Genomic DNA, 21,098 nt, shown 5'->3' on the forward strand with positions numbered 1-21,098 from the left:
TTAAAAAGCACTATTTGATCTAATCAGTCTATTAGCCAAGACTAAACTTGCAAGAATTCATTTCTTTAACAGATTCTGTCTTTATGCTAAGATCACAGACTGGTTAGAGGCATAACCGTTGCCATCCTACTGCTAAACTATCATTGGAATGGACAAAACACTTCTCATCTTGTAACAAATGTTATATTTGGGATAACACTTTCTTAGTAAAGTACAGATTCTAGAACTTTTGGGGGGGGGGGGGGGGGGGGGGGGGGATTGAAAAAAAAGAAAAAGAAAAAAAAGTACTAGAATCTGTACTCTTCTAAGAAAGTGTTATCCCAAATATAACATTTGTTACATTTGACCGCTTTCTCAATGGCATTGTGTATTCACTTCTCATCTTGTTTTAAGGGATGTATACAATTAAAGTGTGTTAAATTAGCAACATATACCATTCACAGTAGAACTAAGCACCCGGCTTTGGTAGCATATATATATTCTACAAATAGATAATAATATTAATAACTTCATCAACTTCATCATGTTCATCTGTTACAAACAGCATGATTATTCAAAACAGATGTCACAACTATAATCTGCATCACAGACGCGTAAAACAAATGAATATCAAAATATCATAAAACAAATTACCTTCTCTGGATTACATTTATGAATTTTATCTGAAGTAATGTATCAGTATCACCTAGAGCCTTATGGTTACATATACAGTATAATATTGTCAGGTTACAGGTGCATTAGTGACAACAGGAGTTACAGATGCATCCATGCTTACCACATGCATACTAAATACCAAACTGCACATATTAAAGACACATCCACCTCCAGCTTTCAAAGCAGAGAAAATGCCAAACAAAATCATAAGACGCGCAGTTCTTCTGACAGCATACTTTCATTATCCACTGATTGGTATGCAGGCCAAAATTTACAAAGTTGTTGAAATTTGTAGCCTGTCCAGACCCGTTCCACAAACTGAGCTTAGCACTACAAATAACACATCTTCTGGGTGCTTCCAATAGACTTAATACTGCTGTCAGTGAGTGAGTGAAAGAGACAGGTTTCTGTCTCTGTGTTCTAGATCAAAGTGAGTGGAAAGGACAAAATGAAGCACGTTGTAAACATATACCACCTAGTGAAATCAATGAGCACAGGTATGCTGCTGACAGACCAAGGACCAGAATTATTGCAAATCTGAGATTTGTCTTAGCAAAGGGAAGGAACTCTGCACAGGCCATCTGTGTCCCCTACTGCCTGGTTATATGTAAGAGGTAAATGTAAAATATTTCAGCTCCGCTATTTCATCAATGTCAGTGAATCTGCTCTGACCAGGAACATGTCATTACTCGGACAGATTACTTTCCAAACAAAGAGTCAATGTTGAAAACACACCATATACAGAAGAATATGTTTGACTGAATAATGATAAGTTTAGTATTTACAAGACCTGTTCATGAAATACAGTATAATATCAGAAAACGTGTCATCTCACTAGCTGGAGTAAGTACAATCTACCAAGTATATTACAATTAAGGGAAATTAGATATACTGACTCAGACTAGAAGGCTATTGCAAACTTTATTCCAAACCTGAGAACGCTGCAATTGGACTGGACAAATAATACACTGAGATGCTTGACTACATCATCATGACAGCTGGTACACATGCACACATCCATTATTTTGTCCTGAGAAGATCCGTTCCTGAGAGGGGTCAACAGCCAAGCACCTTGTGTGAAGGTTAGACAGTCGGACCAGGAGTTGTCCAGAACATGTGTCCCACAGGAGGAGAGATCCGGACTGGTCACAAACCACAAGGAGGTCCTCGAACAACTCACACCCCTCTGATCTACAAGACACAAATATTATAGTGACATCTTCAGCCAACTAGTAAGGAGAGTGTGGCTGTTAATTGGCTTTGTAATGTTGTCTGTTTGATGTAAGAGAAAGTATGATATGAACATAAGATTATTTCATTGCTATGGTAATGTACATTCATGTTTTGACACAGTTGGTAAAGCAGTTCCTAACATTTAAAATATTTTATTTTCATAACATTTTCGACAGTGATCAAAGTTGAGTACAGATGGTTGTGCTTAAAGAAACTTTTAATCAGTATCTCAAACACAAAATTATAGTTGGATCCCTGAATTCTAAGAACATAAACCTTAATTCCCACATGGCATGATGACTAAATCAGTACAACATTGCAGTGTTAAATATCTTACCAAAATTTCATCTTAGTTTTTCCAAAGATGCTTACAAGTTCCACAACTGAAAAATATTTCTTTAAAAAGGGAAGCAAAATTTGTCAGTTTAATGCCATAAATACATATGGGTCCCATAATGGTCCTACACATAAAGTTTCCACTCTCTGGGCAGTCCCCCAAAAAGTAGTTTCTTGAAGGTTTTCAAAGTTTGCATTTTTGCCATTTTGAAAATAGCATTATTATTATTTTTATTTTACTGGCATGAATAAATCTGAATACAATTGTTATGCTACATATTGTATCAATATATAAGATTCCCAGACTTTGTGGTGTCAGAGAAGAGGGTTCTTTTCAAGGTGTTAGTTGAAATGAGTGAGTGAGTGAGTGAGTATGGTTTTACGCCGCTTTTAGCAATATTCCAGCAATATCACGGCGGGGGACACCAGAAATGGGCTTCACACATTGTACCCATGTCTGGATTCGAACCCGGGTCTTCGACGTGACGAGCGAACGCTTTAACCACTAGGCTACCCGACCGCCATGTTAGTTGAAATGATAGCACAACATCTGTAACATGGAGAATTAGTCAAAACAAATGCATATACACAAATTATATACCATACCCCTTCCACTGTGGCACTGTCTCATACGAGACCATCTGATGACTTGTGCATGTCATTGGGTTCACAGCAAGAAGGCTTACAGGCTTATCTCCCTTGGTATTCATCATGGTCATCAGTAAATAACCCTGAAAACAAAGATGAACCTGATCAGAACATGATCACCAGTTGTCATGGGTGATGGTATCATGATGTCATAGTCTTCCAGACAGGCTTCTTGCAGCTCTGTGAGTAGACATAGAAAGAGTGCAATGAAAAATTACTGATGACTTTTTCTCAATGTCAATAAACATTATGGGTCTTGAGATTTGCACATATGATATGGTATCATCGGAAGACAGGAAATTTTAAACTTTGAAACTTCTGTCTAATATTATAGGTTCCAAATGAGATTTCTGGGCATCAGTAACACCAGCAAAACATAAAACACATAATGTTTTATCCCATATTGGACATTTGATAGTAATAAGTAAGTCCTTTCAGACACTTGGGCTCAACTGTGAGCTATCATCACGTTTGATCCCCTCTATATCGGCCTCAGGGATTAGGTAAATTTTCAAGGACATTTACTGACTGTCATCCAAAATGTCCTATTAAAAGTTGGTAAAATCATAAATATGTCCTTTTGCTATTTGACTCTTGCAAAACTTCAGTGTACCTGTCCTCAAAGTCTTAATCAGGATACCTCTGAGGCCCCATATGACCTCTGACCTCCTTAACACTGAACAGATTAGTAAGTTAGTTGGCTACTGACTTTGATGTGTACTTATGCATAATATCTCCCCTAATTGGTCGTGATTCACATCAGTCAATAATTGGTGAAGTTAATCAGAATCTTTTAGACATTGCCACGAGTCCAATGATTTTGTTAATACCAATTTAAGTCACTGACCTTGACCCGAGTTCACATGACATGTTTATGAATGGAATTTGATCTAAATCCATCTACATGTAAAGTTAATGTCTGTCAACCAGTCAGAGGTTTTAGTTATTGTTATGTGACCTTGTTAACATTGGCTGGTTGGCTGGTTTGGCAAAGTTAAAACTAACAAATCCATGTGGTTGTTAAACAGTCTCATATCAGAAACTATTGACCTATCAAGTTTGGTCAAATCCATCAACATTCAAAGCATAGTGATTCAATATTTGTTTTGTCATGCAGGGGACCCACATCCCTCTGAGGGTACAGTGTTTGAATCCTCTTCTTCACCGTATTGTTATGCATCACTATTCAGGTAACTTGTATCGTATCAAAGGCCATGTATCATGGTGCATCAGAGTTTTGGAGAATAGTTTCACACTTAATTACCGGTAGGAGAATAATTATGTGTTGAGCCTCAAAACATACTACCAAGCTACAGATCTATTACATTTTCACAACAGGTGATCAAGTGATCTGATTCCATTAGGTGGTGCCAAAGAAATGGTTGAATGTCTTGAATACCGGTAAATAAAAGTGACTTCATTGGTTGGAACAACCATGACAAGTTTCAGCATCATTGATATTTATTGTTTTTTGCAGTATCTAAATTTGTTAGTATTAGTAAATCAAGACATAACAAAGTCATAACTTACAAGATATGTCAGTGTATCCTTACATTTTCACATCCTTATTTTGGTTTTCAAAATGAAACAGGGCAGTTAATGGATCTGGAATTTCTAAGCTGCCAAACTATTCTGTGTACCAAAATACAATGTCATTGGCAGATGGTGTACCTGTTCCGACTGCACTGATGCCAATGTAACTGCAGTGGAACAAGTGAAACTGATGTCCACTGTCTGCAACAATAGTCCACACTCATGGTTCCTGAAAATACAAATACGCCATTGTCTAGGTATGCAACCAGCCAAGAGTATCTTAATAATAATGCAGATGATGAAACACTGCACTTCTTCAAAGAGTTATCTCCCTTACACCTTGCTGTGAGTGACTGCCTTCTTCAAATTAGACTCTGAATACATCATGGGCAAGAAGGAGAGGTGAAATGGGGTTACAAGTACCATCTTTTAACCTCCTTTTGTATGACGTGGCCGGGGATCGACCCTTGGACCTTCTTCCGGGCAGACACTCTACCACTTGACCACGGAGGCGGTCTCATGAGTTACGAAATCCTACTTCAAAACAGTTAATGTTGAAACACAAGTACATGTTATAGTTTATCATAAATGATTACCATATATGCAACAGCGAGTTGACTGTGAGCCCAACAATAGCTGGACTGAGGTCTTGGACAGAACTGATGCTGGTCAGATGACCATCTATGCTGTCCAGATTGATATCGTCCACTGTGGCTGTGAATGAGGTGTTCAGGGTAAGTTTCTGACCCCGAGTCACTGTGCCTTGTCTGTAGAAAACTGTGATCTGGCGGTCAGTGAGGGGGCAGCAAATACCATTGCTCATAGGACTGAAACAGTGAGATCATACGTAAAAATGAGTGATGAGTGGGTAAACAAGGATGGAAATTATAGCTTGCCTATATAGTAGACATGAAGCTAGTAGAAATTAGTGAGTGAGTGAGTTGGGTTTAACGCCGCTTTTAACAGTATTCCAGTTATATCGCGTCATGTCAGCTTAATGTGGCAGGAAAGCCCAAAGTGATGCAGGTCTCAGACATTTATCACTTCGGCCTTAGACGACTGGGCCCCCCGTGCCCCCCTAGTAGAAATTACCTAGGGCTAATAAAAACATAATTCTACTTGCCCGAAGAGCCTGTAAGTTTTTCTCCTAACATATTCTGTAAATTACATATCATCCGCTCGATCCCCCCCACCACCACCTACCCCCATTATATGCCAGGGGGATAAAAAGAATTCATTAACTGACAGACTTTCATGTACAGACTGCTTCTTGTAATCATACAGCAAGTGATACAAATAACATATGGGTAAATTTGACACACACATTACACTTTTTACAATTCAAACAAAACAATTAACCAAATCTGATTCCTATCATTCCGTTCGTGTCTTTCATATCTTACCATCTTACTGACACAGGCAGAGGAAGGTTGAACCTCGTCGAGTCACCTGATAACCAGTCATAGACAAACACACTGACCATGACAGGAACCTTGACACTTGACCCTGACATTGCTACAACAACCTTGTCCTCAGATGGCATCAACCAAGCTGTCTCTGCTTCACAACCCTAAGTGCAAAATAACTGAGATTAATTAACAAGTCCACCAGAGCCAACACGGTTACAGGCCGGCAAAGCCACATTTCGAAAATAGATAGCCCAAATTGATGTGGCTCTCGCGACAATGGTTATGGTTGCGTGATTGTATAATGTTGCTCTCATGTCTATGCTGTCAAAACATGCTTTGTGATTCTAACAGGTTACCGTATATAACAAAACAAATCTTGTTTTCTCATTTTTTATTCAACAAGGATAACATATTCATCAAAACTTTACATTGATGAATATGAATAGCATATGAATATCATAATGGATTTAATGTCATAACTGCAGATGAAGGAGGTCGCCCACGTGGTCAGCATATTCCATCTTACTCAGGTGTTGGTTCAGGAGCTGGATCTTGAGGGACGCAATACGTGCATCGATTGCCTTGTACTTCTTTCTTCGTGAAGGTTCTGACCACTGGTGAGAGAGTCTCAGGACTGCAACCTCTTTGAGTGACTGCTCTCGCTGAAATAGCTTCACTACCTCGTAGATGTTCGGGTGGCACTTCTTGGCAAGTTTCTTTATCTTGTTGTGCCACCCTTCCAGGTGATTGTTGGTACGGTGGCCTTGGTTTTCGAAATGGTTCCAAATCTCTGGCATGAAGGCCCATCCTTGAACCCAACTGGTTGTCACGTAGTCCATGAAGGCAGTCACTTTAGGGCCAGCAATGGCATCAAGTCACACATCATCCACTTTGTCACGAGGTACTAGAGGGAGAGCAGCAGCTCTTCTCACCAGCTTCTTCACCTCCTCATCTTCCTTATAGTCCATCACCAGACCTTCTTTCTGCACCCTCCTCCAGATACATGATACAATGTTCTTGTCTGAAGTGAAGATGAGGATGTCGTCACTAACACGGTGTAGGAACTGGTCGCCTCCCTCAGTCTGGGAGTACTTCTCCTCCAGCTGGATCTGGGGTCTGCTGTCAGGAGGGGCAATTTAAATGTGGGACACTCATTTAAAGGTATCTCTAAAGAACACCACGCTTAGTAATTTAAATGTGGGACACTCATATAAAGGTATCGGTAATCGGATTAATTAATTACCCGCTAGAATAGGTGAAATGCACTCAGCTGAAAATGTGGCTCTACCGGCAATAGCCATTTCTGAAATGTGGCCCTCCCGGCTAGACACCGCCAACACAGCTTCAAACCTATTTTTCATATTTGTTTTAATTAATGAAGGGTCACCTCGGTATGTAGGGTGTTAAAATGAAGATATGCCAACAAGCATCTATAGGTCTGAGTTTGTTGACAATGTGATTAACAGTTGCAGAACATGTTGTTTATGCCTATTACACTGATTGGATGCTTTAATGAAACTGGAAAAATGGACATCGACTGATAAAAACAATGAAAAGTGCAAGATTGAATTTGAAGGAAAAAGCTACCCAAAACACACGCCTGAACGCAACCGTGCATGATAAGTAACAGTCAATGTAGGTATGATATGATTCATTCCAGATGCAACAGAACTGTGCTCCTGAAAGTTGAAAATGCCATGTTTTTTTATACTTTTATGTCTTGCATGACCCCTCAATAATGAATGACACAGAGGATATATAATATTTGAATAAGGATGTCTGATCATGTTGATACTAGTGATAGTGTGTATAAAAGATGAAGATAGGTATTTTGATATTCCTAATTGATTATTGTTACCAAACAAAGTAAAAAATAAAAGGAACACTGTACATTGAACTGCATGAAGCATATTTTGTAACCATTTAACCAAATAATAAACTTTACCATGTTTACTACAGGCAGTGAAAACAAAATAGTACCATCACTTACCCACTTGCTTGAAATAATCGTTCTCATTTAAGTTATTAAGTTTCCTCATATCTAATAGTCTATTTGTTAACATCATTTTGGTGGGTGTAAATTGTTTTGTTTGGTGGCACAACATTTATATCAGAGTGAATGTTTATAGTAGTAACTTAGTATTCAATTAATGACTCATAACTTTAATTAACATTGGGAACTACTGTATTTGCTTACCTCTGGTAGAATCCAGTCCAGTTCATTTGTCCAGAGTGATTTTTCCAGGGACCAGATACTGAGGGATGTTGAAAAAAGAGTGACGACGAAGTCCACCAGCGATCCCGCAGTATGTAGTACTCCACACAGGACTGATATGACAGGCTCTGTCTTGCATGTCTTGGATACAGAAATTTGAAATCAGTGTTTATAACGCATGCTTACACATCCTATTTCCAATATATGTCTGGTGAATGTCATGAGGTAAAAAACATGATCAATATGTCTTGCAGTTGCACCATTTCAAACCTAAAGGCTTTTGAGTAAAAAAAACAAATCTTGTCAGTTTTGCATTATTTACGTAAGTTTTAATAAACATACGTGGACTATTATTAGCTGGTCTTACAACACTCAGGCTTTGGTTTAGAGGCCAAAGTCTCAGACTGAATCTATTTAGTAGTAAATTTTCAAAGGCAAGTGGAGTTTATTTGCTAGACTTTCAGGCCTTTTCAGTTCCACTTAAAACAAGAATTTCTCAGCTGATTTTCTTTTGTTATACCACAAAGTATGTTTTTCACTCTATTGTGTAAGTACTGTTAACCAAAATAATGAAACTCACTTTACCATGTTTACCAGTTTCTGCTGACCCAAATAATAAAGTGATAGTGGATTCATGTACATAAGGACTTGAAATTTTATGTCACTAGTCCTTGCCAGTTGAAATGGCCTATCTCTAGCATTTGTCTTATAAAGGGAGTTCATTTGATATCTAAAATGGACTGTAAATAGTTAGTGAACTTCTATCATTACATATTCCTCTTCACCCTGTGTTACTTTTTTTACATCAGAGATAACTAGTCTTACCTGAAAACATCCAGCAGTAACAAGCCTCCTCCCTTCTCTGGTTTCAGTCTCTGTATCTGCAGCACCAGCAAGACTGGAGAACACGTCTTCATCATCAACACCACAGTCCCCATCTTCTGGTAAAGCAGCAACACCAAATGGTGATGCCCTTGAAGCAGAAACTGGACTGCAAAACAATGGAGTCATCTCCTCTTTGACTTCCTGTGATGGAAACAGGGATGGTGAGCAGGTCAGGTCAGTTGAAGCCACATCATACTTCATTCTCCTTATCTGGTGCTTTGGGGTCACAAATGAGTTTTCAATCTTAGGGGTAGACATCAAGCTTAGTTGGTGTTTTGGTGTTGCGAAATCACATACTTCTTGCTTTGGTGTTTTAAAGCTGACAGACTGGTGTTTTGGTGTTGACAGGACAGATTGGTTTTCTTCTCTAGCAGTGTCAAACACACACATTTCATTAAGTAAATTCACGTTCTTGCAAATGTTGTTGTCTCTTTCTTCCTTAACATCACATAGTTTACTGTCATTTTCTAAAATACATCCATGTGACATCTTTGAAGGAATCTTCTCTGCTGATATACTTTGACTCATCTCAACTTTGATTAATTTCCCCTCTCCTGCACACATACTGAAATCCAACAGCTCAGCTGCATCCTCTGCAGTGTGGTTGTTCAGACTGTCATGAAATCTCTCTTTCTGTTCAACATGTCTGTTCCTTATTGGCTTAAGTCCATTTTTACACCTTCCAAATTGTAATGTATGAACTTTCTTTTCTGTGTTGTGTTTTACCTCAGATGTAAGATCATTGTCACTAACACTATCCTGAGATACATACTCAGTTAGTTTTTTCTGAACTCTCTTGTTAAATATATTAATTGGCAGTACAAATTCTTTCACATCTTTGATTCTCTTTGCTTCATCAATAATGAATTGGAACACTGATGATATCATAATGCCCTTCTTGCTTTTCTTCACACGTCTACATCCTTTTGAAACCGGCTTGGGACACAGCATCTGAGAACCACATGAAGAATCTGTTTCTAAATTCTCTGATGAAATAGGTTCAGAGTTAGAGTCATTGGGCATAATGTCATCACCAACTACATTCTTGAGACCTGCAGACAGCCTTGGAGATCGTCTTTGTATCAGCATACCAAAGTGACTCTTCCTCCCTCTTTTGCCAGGGACTGTTTCAGACAGTAAATCCTGACTTGAGAACAGACAGTCTGAGTACTGAAACTGTGAGAATGGAATGACATCCAGCTCAGTAAAGTCTAGATATTCGGCTGGTTGTGTCTGTTTTCCTTGTGATGACCCTGCTTTAGTCCTTGGGGAATTCTTTGAAGATTTCTTTCTTTGATGACTCTGATATTCTAAATCCCTTTCCTTTGAAAAACTCTTTTTGTTATTATCACATAAAATGTCAGATAAATTGGTTTCTTCAATATTTTGAGCATTAATCTGACAGTTCTTGTTAAAAGTGGACTTATCACAAACCTTCTCAGGCAAAGCTTTCTTCGGATTATCACAGTTGGGGTCCTCTTTTGTTATAGCTGTTGATTCTCTGGGATTAGAAGGCTTCAGTAAACTCTGGCTAGCAACTGGGGAGAGGGAATCTGAGACCACAGTAACTGAACCCTCTCTTACAACACTTTCTGGCTCTGAGGCCATGAATACAGAATCAGTCTCCATAATATTGGATTTGAACTTCTTTTCATCTTGTTGTCTTTGAGCACTAGCACCACTTTTTCTTTTTCTGCTCAAGGAAAGGGCTTTGTCCCTTTTGCAGTTTCCTGCGTTCTGAGAAACTGGTGATATAGAGTTTGGAATGGTTTCTTGACATACATTTGATTTGAATGTCCTCCGTATTACTATACAATCATCAAGGTTTTGATCTTCCTGAGATTCAAGTTTGCTTTCTAAAGAAACAAGTTTCCTATCTTTACACACAGTTTGACTGTCATTCCCTTTAACACTTGATCCTAGTGTTTCAGTTTCCACATCAAATTCAAGCTTAAGTTTAACATTTGTTACGCCCTTTTCTTGGCATGATTCATGGAGATAAATTTTCTCTGAATTGTTACTGACTGGGGCTGGTGTAAGAAACAAAGAATTGTCAAGATGTGAATCATTAGTATCACATAATGAAACCTTTTTCTCAAGAATAATAGGGTAGTCTTCAAGTAAGTCTGGACTTATTGTAATGCCATCATGTCTAAAACACTGATCCTTGACACCAGCCTGAACAAGACAAGCTGTCAACAAATCTTCACATTTCTCATTTTCAGTTGCCTTCACTCTTTCGTTACATTTCAAATGTTTGCGCAAAGCTTTGGATTTCAAGCCTGTGTCAACTGATTTTGAACAATGAACACTAAGTTCAGATTTCAATGACTGCCCACTAGCCTGTTCCAATTTAGCCAGAAAGGGTCGTCGTGATGATGGAGTTATCTCCCTTTGTCTATCATGGTCACTTTTGAAGTCTCTTTTAGTTCTGATGACACTGTTTTCAGATTTCTCATCAGAAAATGGTTGAGTTACATCAAGGGAAGAATTGCCCGCGGATGTTGGTGTCCATGAGTTACTATTAGTATCAGCACCTGCCTGAGACTCCTCTTGGTGAAGGTGAGGGGAGCCGCAGTTTCCTTGGATCAAAGCTTGTTCCCTCAGTTTTTGCTTCACATGTGCTTTTGCTCTTAAGGCACGCTTAGCTCTCTGCGTATTTACAGAAAAAGAACATGCAAATGATTATTGACATCCTTTCGCCATTACACATTTTATCCTCTGGACATTACTTAACATATTTTTATGTCATAATAAAAACACTATAGCTTGCTATAGTTGGTTCTTAACAACACATTCACAAATAAAAAGCCCAAAACATCTTAGATCTGCTGAAGTGAGTTACAATTTGACATTGCATCCAAAATATCTCTGCCATGTTGCGACTATATCTGCTTAAAGGAGTTATCCAAGAGACTGTGATCATAATTAAGATGCAACTAACCTCCATATCATGCATATATATCCTTACATTATAGACCTTGGGATAGATAATCTGAATCCTATATAGCACAGAATTTACATTGACTAATTGTATTGAAAACAGTATAATGAACATGATCTTAAGTGAAATCCTAAAACATGCAAAGAATGATTGCATTTGTTTTTCTCTTGCCTATTGTTTTTCATGTTCTCATGTGGACAGTGGACATATAATTTCTACACACTTAAAATTTTAAAGTTACTGCCCGTGGCCCTGTTGTATTATTCCTTAATGGATCCACTCTCATCAACTTCCTCACACCAATGATTGTGACTAGGGATTACTATGTAGACATATTTGTCAAAAACTGAGATACTGAAATACCAATGTGAGAAAAGAACAAGTTATATGTGCATTCTGAACATGATGGGTAAACTATTTCAAACTTGAAGGTTTTTCATTTGCCTGTTCACCTTCAATGTGCATGATGTTGGTGGAAGAAGTAATCAGAAAGATGAAAGGTAAATTGCCACAGCCATGTTTCTGCAGCTGCTACAATTTTCATTGTTGATTATATACCCACATTCCATTTACTAAAAACTGAAAAAAAGTCTACCATATAAATTGTTATTTTCAAAATCACTGCACTGTTAACATAGTTAAGAATTTTGGTAAAAATGGATTTGATAATGATACAACTCAAGAAAGATGAATATAAAATACTATAAACCTTATTTCACATACATATGTCATGATAAACTTGAGATCACATCACATATATTGACTCCAGTTGTACTTTTTGCTCACAGTTTCTACAATATTCACTCTGATAGGTAAATATGGAAACAAAATTCTTACCTCAAGTTTCTTTTCCTTCTTAGCAAGTTCTCTTTTCATTCGAGCTAGTCTTTCTAAAACCTGGAAAATAATAAGTTTGAAAAAATCTTATAGAATGTATGCATTTAAACAATACATTCATTATTTGCTGATTGTAATTAAAAGAACGTCAGAGTAGGGTCATACATCACTTCATGTTTATCAAAGCAGCGTGAGCAACAATGTAACATATGAAATAACAATGTAAAATGGCTTTTCAAAAACATTTAATAAATGTAGGGATAATAATCATATTGACTGATAAAAGTAGGGTAGACACCATGGTAGAAAACATATGAATTCCGTGCCATTTAGAAATTAAGGGACATAAAATATTTCCCATGGACATAAATCCATCTCATCAAGTTCACAGGTCATTTTACATGTGTTAACCAAGTGGTCCATGTGACATAACTAAATACTCAGGAGAAACAGATAGTCCTTCCATATTTTCATTATTAGCAGATTTCTTGTTGTGTCTAACCAAGGACTTGTATATATAGGTTATATAGGTGTGTGGTCTAACCTAGCGACAACATGATATTGACAATACAGCTCTTATATCCAACTTGAAACACCTAGAACATTATGTAGAATGAGCTTCGCAGAAAAAAATCATTCCAATTTTATGATGTTTATTGTGATCTTCTACAAGCGAATACATAAAGAAACAGGTCTAAAAGTAACACACTGACCAGAGTAATATTCATCTTCTTTCTGAAACCTTACAATGTACACATTCACTATTATAAAATTATGAGGCTGCACAGGACATAATTGCTATGGTAGTAGATGTATCATATGAAACTTGGAAGAAGGTTAGATTAGGCATGTTAGGTCATAAGAAAAATAAGTTATACTGAAACAAAAGAATGATACGACAATCATCATAAAACATGTAAAATATGTACCTCATTTCTGTCGATGGATTTGGATTCTAAAACCTCCATCACGTTCATTACGACCAGCACCTCTAATTGTTTGCTTTATTCATACACATCAGCTGAAACAAAAATGATCATGTTCAGTCCAGTCTCCGTAAACAATTTCCTACTGTACATGAGGAGATTGGAATTTTCTTTCTGTGCCCTATGTGCTTATAGCATATTGTTTATTGCCAAATATTGTGAAACTGAACCATAATGTAATGTAAAACATATAATATATATCTCAATATGTTTATTCACAACAAAAATGTTTGTCTCTTTTGTATAGGATTCCTGGGCTAGAAACTACCAAGCTGAGAAAGTTTCTATCCAAAATCTCCCACTAATACATAAATAGATCTATAAAACAGCCACTGTTAATATTTTTGGAATACAGTGACTCAAATTGTTCATGGGCAAACTGTTCGTTAATTTTGTAAAATATTTTTAAAAAATTTCATCGTCCTCTTTGTAATGGAGAGTGAAGGCCAGTGTGAAAGCATCAGTCTCTGAAAGAACATTACTATAAGTGGTACATGTTGCTTTCCATTAGTGACCAATAAATGTCCGACAGGAGAATCAGAGTTGTGGATCGCTACAGTTTTGCAGCTAAGCAAATACCATGCCTGACTATGCTCAGCTGGTGGACAAGTAGATTTGTGCATTTCATCTGCACTGGTAATTGGACAGAACACTTCATAATTAATGTACTCATCTCATAGTTGTTATTTAAACATTCTCATTGATATTTAGATTGGTAAAAACATTGTGATTTGTGACAACAGAGGTCTAGGTAAACTAAATCTGATGATAAGAAAAGCAACCGAGACCTATCTCCAGTCTACACCCACGTTTGACAGACTATGACATAATCACGGTAATAATGCAATACATCATCATACACATGCTGAAAAGAATTATGCTTCTAGAAATTTGGACAAGTAGTCTTCCCGTATTCATGTCCGGAAGGGTAGACTTTTGCACAACAGTTCAGTTACATGCTTTTGGAAATGGACACTAACCAGATGTTTTGAGAGAAAATCGGGTGTTGATGACTAAGCAGACGATATTAAAAGAACCAGTTTCAAAGCAGTCGTATCGGTTAATCAACTGAAACTTTTAAAGAATTAATGTATACGTGTGCATGACATTGTATTTTGACACGAATCATCTAAAAATAACGGTAAACATTCTCTCATAATATTTTGACTTTACATTTACCGCCATCTTGGTTTTGACCCTTGACGCATGCGCCTCAACGCGCACTTTCATATCCGTCATGCGCAGTGTAACCTGAGGAAGAGAAGCGATCATCTAGACGTTGTTTGCAATGGGTTAAATTTTGTCAGTTACATTTGTGTGTCTGTGTGGTTTATTCCAAAATGGCCATGGATACGTATCCCTTAAATTCTGGATAAAATGGAAACTATTGTTTTAATGCGTATATGGAAGCTCGATCAATCAGCGCCGTAATGATGTGCACTGCTGTTACCAGTAGTCCCTCGCCCCCTCGGCCTGTAAATTCGGCTTCTGCTTCCAAATCATACGATTATTTACTGAAATTTCTCCTCGTCGGAGACAGTGATGTTGGAAAAGAAGAATTATTGTCAGGGATGGAGGACGGAGCGACTGAATCACCCTACGGATACTCAAATTGTGGTGTGTATTCGTTCATTGTACTGTTGACAATCTCGCACAATCTCTTGTAAACATGTAAACATGACATCATCCAATGATGAGTGTTTTCACTTTTGAAGAGACACATCATTGCATGGTATAATCTAGATAGAGCTTTTCTCACAACTTTGCATGTTGATAAATGTATACTTTATCACACAATATACAATATATTCAGAATAAGAAATCCCTTGGCACAAACATGATTTTTTTTCCAAACGTACATGTATACATTGTTTTACACCTGACTGGCCTTATACAACATATCTATCTATAAATAAGACAACACTAGATACTGAATGTATATAAGCTGAAGTAAACATGGAGCGATGTGTACATAGTGCAGCTCACATATTTGTTCTATGTTAATCCACACCAGTTGTTTGAATTGTTGGACATGAGATATTAAAGGGAAGCAACACACCAACATTCAGTCGTCTAGCCGGCACCATTTTAATTATCCAACGTAATCACCAGAATCCAATTAGAGCCGGCAACCCCCCAAAACTGGGCTTCTGACCAGCAAGGGGCCAACTGGAAAACATCGTTCACAGCGAGGGTTTATCCCCTTGAATCCTCGCATTTGAATGTATGATGCTTACTTTAACATTTCACTTTGGAATATTCATCTGCCTGTGTAAATGTGTATGTACAATTATGTAGTTTGGTACACAGAAAATATGTGTATGTATTATTTTTGTAACAATGAAATTCAGTTTATTTCCTGAACAACCCTTATTTCTAAGGCAAATAGCATATAAAACAAAAATTACTACTTCCTTCCTCATGTTCCTGTTATAACCTTTGATTTGTGTATTTGTCATCATATAATAATATGTTGATTGATTATTCACTATTATCTGTCAAAGTGGATTTGTCAAAAATAAGTGTTTATATATATAGGTTTACTAAAGCACACTGATTACACCCATATATGTCCGATGTAAAAACAACATACTTTGGTAAAAGGATAAGCCAATAATACGTTGACTGATTGTTATCCAACTCCATGGATGTTTTAAGAAAAGGTGGACAACATGAACATAATTGTCACATGTGCCATCTCATCTGACAAATGAGACTTAACACCTATGTGAAACAACTGAAACAAACTGATCAGTTAAAAAACGAACACGGGTCATAATATCCCAATACGCTATAGATATTTTGAAATATTTGACTGTTACAATGACGTGTGATATCGGACAAGTTTCTTTGTACAACTTCACATGTATGGGATATTGTTCCTTTAAGTGGATATTGACGGATTCATTCTTCGAACAAGGGGACTGCCTTGATATTATACATAATTAGAACTTTTATTGGTTGTAATTACGATTTTTGCATTTGTTTTCATTCATGTGCTGTAGCAAGAACGCAAGAGGACTCAACGGCGACTGATCAAATTGTTCCATTCTTAGAACCAAACTGGCAACTAAAATCTCATTGTCAAAATATTTTTTATCAGATGAAATAATAGTTTCAGATACTATATCATACTATTCATCCCATCATTGCATCAACATTCTTTGAACTTATATATATTGTGTATTTCTTAACCAAATTAATGGTAGATTGGTAGAAAGTGTGCATACACCTGATTGCTATTCCCGGTTTAGTTTACGAGAAACTGCACCCAGTAATCTTTATTTCTTCATATGAAACAATGCCTAGCAGAACAGAATATGATTAAATGGTAAATCATCATGTTTAGTGATAATTTGTCTGAATTTCACATTTTTATAACCAAGTTTGTTATCACCTGATCGGTTACCTGAATTCTCTGAAAGGATACTAAGTAGTTTTTTGTTGTACATAATATGATGTTTACCGATAGCTTCATACTTTCAAGTCGTATATGCATTAATCAACTACAAAAACACATGTCAGATTGGCTGCAGATCTTTATTGTATACCTTTGTTATGATTTATGGCGTCAAAGTTATGGTTAATAATAAGCAAATTTTGAACCAATTTGAGCTGATCCATATTCCAATACTTTTAAACTTTAGTTAAAATGACACAAGTTAAATAGCTACTTTACTTCTCATAGTTTCTGTAAAATTGGTTGCCTGGATGTGTATTCCTGATGTTTGGCAGTGTACAAACATTAGCCATGAAAGTTGAGTTGTCCTTGTCAAAAATAACACCATGGTAACAGTTAAAGATGCAGGGGTGCCTTGATTCAAATACTATATAGCAACAAACCCCAAGGAAAATTTCAAAAAAATCCTATTTTTCTTAATTTAAAAAAACCCGAAATTGACATTACAAAGATCAAATCATCATGTCTGTATATACATTTCAATACTACTTATAAATTATTGTTTGAAATGGGAATGACGAATTTGTAAATTTCAACAATTGTATCACATATTGTTAAGATCTCTTCGTGAATACTTGTTTTGAGCTATGTCACATAAGTAATCAAGCTTTGACCACGCATCCCAGTGATTGACAGCATGATCAACAGTCCACACAGTATGGGTTTGATAGGACACAATCAGTCAGGAAACGCACTATAATCACCCAATCCTGGGGTACAAGAGACCTATCCTGATCTGTTGAACCATTATCATCAAGATCATGAGTTGACTGATTAATGTTGAGTGCTGAATATTTCAGTGTAGGTGAAATCTCTGCTCAACAGGTAAGACTAATACAGAACAGACTGTTGTTTGTTTTACTGTGCGTTAAACTAAACTTTACTAAAGATGTCTGTATTACAATATTTGGTAGTTATTTTCCTGTTAATTTTATTACTTGAAACTGCTATTGTTAGAAAATAATGATTAATAGCAGTGGTGTTGTGGTGTATGAGAGAATTAAAAAATCTTTATTTTTTTCAGGAATTGATTATAAAACGACAACGATTCTGTTGGATGGCAAAAGGGTCAAGTTGCAACTTTGGTAAGTGTATGACATATATGAAGTACAGATGCTGACACTGTGTGATCACTGATATATCTTGGATAACTATTAGCATGGATGATCTGTTCAGTACAAAGAAATTCACAATACTCTACATTGTTCATTCTGTTTCAACCTGTGCCACGATCCAAAGATATTCAATGGAACACTCCATATATTGAAAGATGTGTCTGTAGTTTTGTTTTTAAAAGCTGGTATTGTTATCAAGTGACTTCAGTTTCTGGTACATAAATGTTAGTTGTCCTGACTGATAGCGAATAATCATGATAATAGCTATTGTCAGTGATTATGAGCAATGCTAATGTGAGACCACACATTTTGTTAATATTCAGGAAGTTTGTAATGTTATATTGTCAGTGTTGTCATGGTTTAGTGTGGAACCCAGGATATAATCATGAATATTGATATCATTATTTTACGATAGTGGTTGTCATGGTTTAGTGTGGAACCAAGGTTATAATCATGAATATTGATATCATTATTTTAAGATAGTGGTTATCATGGTTTTGTGTGGAACCCAGGATATAATCATGAATATTGATATTATCATTTTACAGCAGTGGTTATCATGGTTTTGTGTGGAACCCAGGATATAATCAAGAATATTGATATTATTATTTTACGATAGTGGTTATAATGGTTTTGTGTGGAACCCAGGATATAATCATGAATATTGACATTATCATTTTACAATAGTGGTTATCATGGTTTTGTGTGGAACCCAGGATATAATCATGATTATTGTTATTATTATCATTTTACAATAGTGGTTATCATGGTTTTGTGTGGAACCCAGGATATAATCATGAATATTGATATTATTTTACGATAGTGGTTATCATGGTTTTGTGTGGAACCCAGGATATCATCAAGAATATTGATATCATTATTTTACGATAGTGGTTATCATTGTTTTGTGTGGAACCCAGGGTATAATCATGAATATTGATATTATCATTTTACGATAGTGGTTATCATGGTTTTGTGTGGAACCCAGGATATAATCATGAATATTGATATTATTATTTTATGATAGTGGTTATCATGGTTTTGTGTGGAACCCAGGATATAATCAAGAATATGGATATTATCATTTTACGATAGGGGTTTTCATGGTTTTGTGTGGAACAAAGGATATAATCATGAATATATCCTTATTATTATTTTACAATAGTCATAATGATGCTCTAGGGCCCTTGCACACCCTTATGTTCTAACACTGACTGTGCTTGCTGTAAACATGGTATGCAGTGTTTTAACTCTGAATTTTGTAATGAGCATGACAAGCAATTTATTTGTTCAGTTTCAATAAATGTACAGTAAGTGTAACTGAAACTTCATCAAATTCTTAAAGCATGTACATATCTTTTGGAACACCTGGAAAAAGGTTCAGCCCTGCTGTGTAAATATTCTCCATATTACATAGTATTCTTCCAACTCCTAGTCCTATTCATTTAAATTTGGCTCCCCAAAACATGGGAGATAGTTCTGTGTCTTGTTTGTCTTCACATCCTTTTTATCCTTGTTCCTGCCTTTTAGCACATATGTTTAGTACCTGATAACAGCAACACATCTATAGTTTGGGATGATTAGCGCTGCATCAATTTTGATGTCACTTGATACATAATTTGCTTTCTGTATATCACATGTGAAAGTGAACAATTTGCTGCACAGATTGTACTTAAGAAATTGGAAGAAAAAATATATTATTGTTGCCTTAACCTATTTGTTTCTTGGTTGACAGGGATACATCTGGACAAGGGAGGTTTTGTACCATCCTAAGATCTTACTCACGAGGGGCGCAGGTATGTTTGACTATATGTTTATCCTGTTGATGTTTAACAAGGTGTGTGTAATCAGTGATCTTATCATAGTGATACTACTGATACTACTATGGTATATGTTTATTGTTTAATATGAAAACATGCATTGTTCAATGCATGTATTACAATATGCTGAAATGCTGTTTTCTGAGCCAGGCCTATGACAGATGTTTGTATGATATATCATCATGTTATGTTTGCCTTTTTTTCAAATATTTTTATCATTGCTAGTCTTGCTTGTTTAGACCATCAACCTGCAGCAATGAGCTGGTAGTAACTTTCAGAATGTTTGTCTCGTAAACATGGAAGACATTGTTTGTGTCAGTCATCGTGATCTGATGTACAGTATCACAGGTCATGTATGTGAGTATCACAATAAATGTCAATACCATTACAGTTATAGTGTAATGCTTTCATCAATAAGATAACGGGTATTTTTATGATGATTTATGTGATCTGTATTCGCTAGAGGTAAAAACAACATGTTGTAGACCCAGCACACTGTTAGCTTTGATATTTGAGTGATGCAAGAAACCAATATTGATCTTTCCTAGACAAACAGGTGGACAAATACAAACATGTGTCATGATATGAGGTGTGGTCACACATGGCTTGGGTTGAGTGGCGGGTAATTATGTTCATACTTCCCATGTCATCAGCACTTTTATCTATTTCAAAGGATATCTACCACGGAGACTGCTTCTAGATAAACCTTTAACTTTTGGAAACATGTACCGGTACATTTCAGTGGTTGTGATTGAAAGTTTCCGACAGCCCGACAGAAAAGTTACCAGCCACGGGCAGGCAGTTATTTTGGACGCTGATTGACATGTCAATTATTGTTGCGACATGTGTTAAAGTCATTCATTCACACAACATCAATACTAAGAAATTAATGACTTTTGACATGATAATTGATATGAACACGATGAACAATACTGGTAAAACAGAAGCTACATGTTAATGAATCTGAGGCAGGTATAAATTAGAAGGACTACAGGTAGTACATTTCCCCCAAATTTGTCATGT

General features: G+C 36.5%; 2 protein-coding genes across 4 annotated transcripts in view; one reads left to right on the plus strand and one right to left on the minus strand.

The window, feature by feature from the left end:
• Window positions 1-1,561: 1,561 nt before the first annotated feature.
• LOC124132804 lies at window positions 1,562-14,896 on the minus strand. 3 transcript variants are annotated; one of them, XM_046496935.2, is made up of 10 exons: window positions 14,860-14,896; window positions 13,624-13,715; window positions 12,695-12,754; window positions 8,854-11,565; window positions 8,011-8,169; window positions 5,808-5,974; window positions 5,001-5,231; window positions 4,543-4,633; window positions 2,830-2,954; window positions 1,562-1,845 (listed from the first exon to the last, which is right to left on the minus strand). In XM_046496935.2, the coding sequence occupies exons 2-10, from the start codon at window positions 13,669-13,671 to the stop codon at window positions 1,644-1,646; spliced, it is 3,795 nt and encodes a 1,264-aa protein (XP_046352891.2). In that variant the 5' UTR covers window positions 13,672-13,715; window positions 14,860-14,896; the 3' UTR covers window positions 1,562-1,643. The 3 variants fall into 3 exon arrangements, with proteins under 3 accessions (XP_046352891.2, XP_046352890.2, XP_046352888.2); XM_046496934.2 differs by having other exon boundaries at window positions 14,854-14,893; XM_046496932.2 differs by lacking the exon at window positions 14,860-14,896 and adding an exon at window positions 14,661-14,847.
• A 29-nt stretch (window positions 14,897-14,925) lies between these two features.
• Window positions 14,926-21,098, plus strand: part of LOC124132803 (ras-related protein Rab-40B-like) — a 46,348-nt gene continuing 40,175 nt past the window's right edge. The window contains exons 1-3 of the mRNA XM_046496931.2: window positions 14,926-15,297; window positions 18,165-18,225; window positions 19,991-20,051. Coding sequence (XP_046352887.1) covers window positions 15,084-15,297; window positions 18,165-18,225; window positions 19,991-20,051 — 336 coding nt within the window. The 5' untranslated portion in view covers window positions 14,926-15,083. The remainder of the gene's footprint in view (window positions 15,298-18,164; window positions 18,226-19,990; window positions 20,052-21,098) is intronic.

Source organism: Haliotis rufescens, unplaced genomic scaffold (genome assembly GCF_023055435.1).
Source record: "Haliotis rufescens isolate VD_foot unplaced genomic scaffold, xgHalRufe1.0.p SCAF_11, whole genome shotgun sequence".
NCBI classification, from domain to species: Eukaryota; Metazoa; Mollusca; class Gastropoda; order Lepetellida; family Haliotidae; genus Haliotis; species Haliotis rufescens.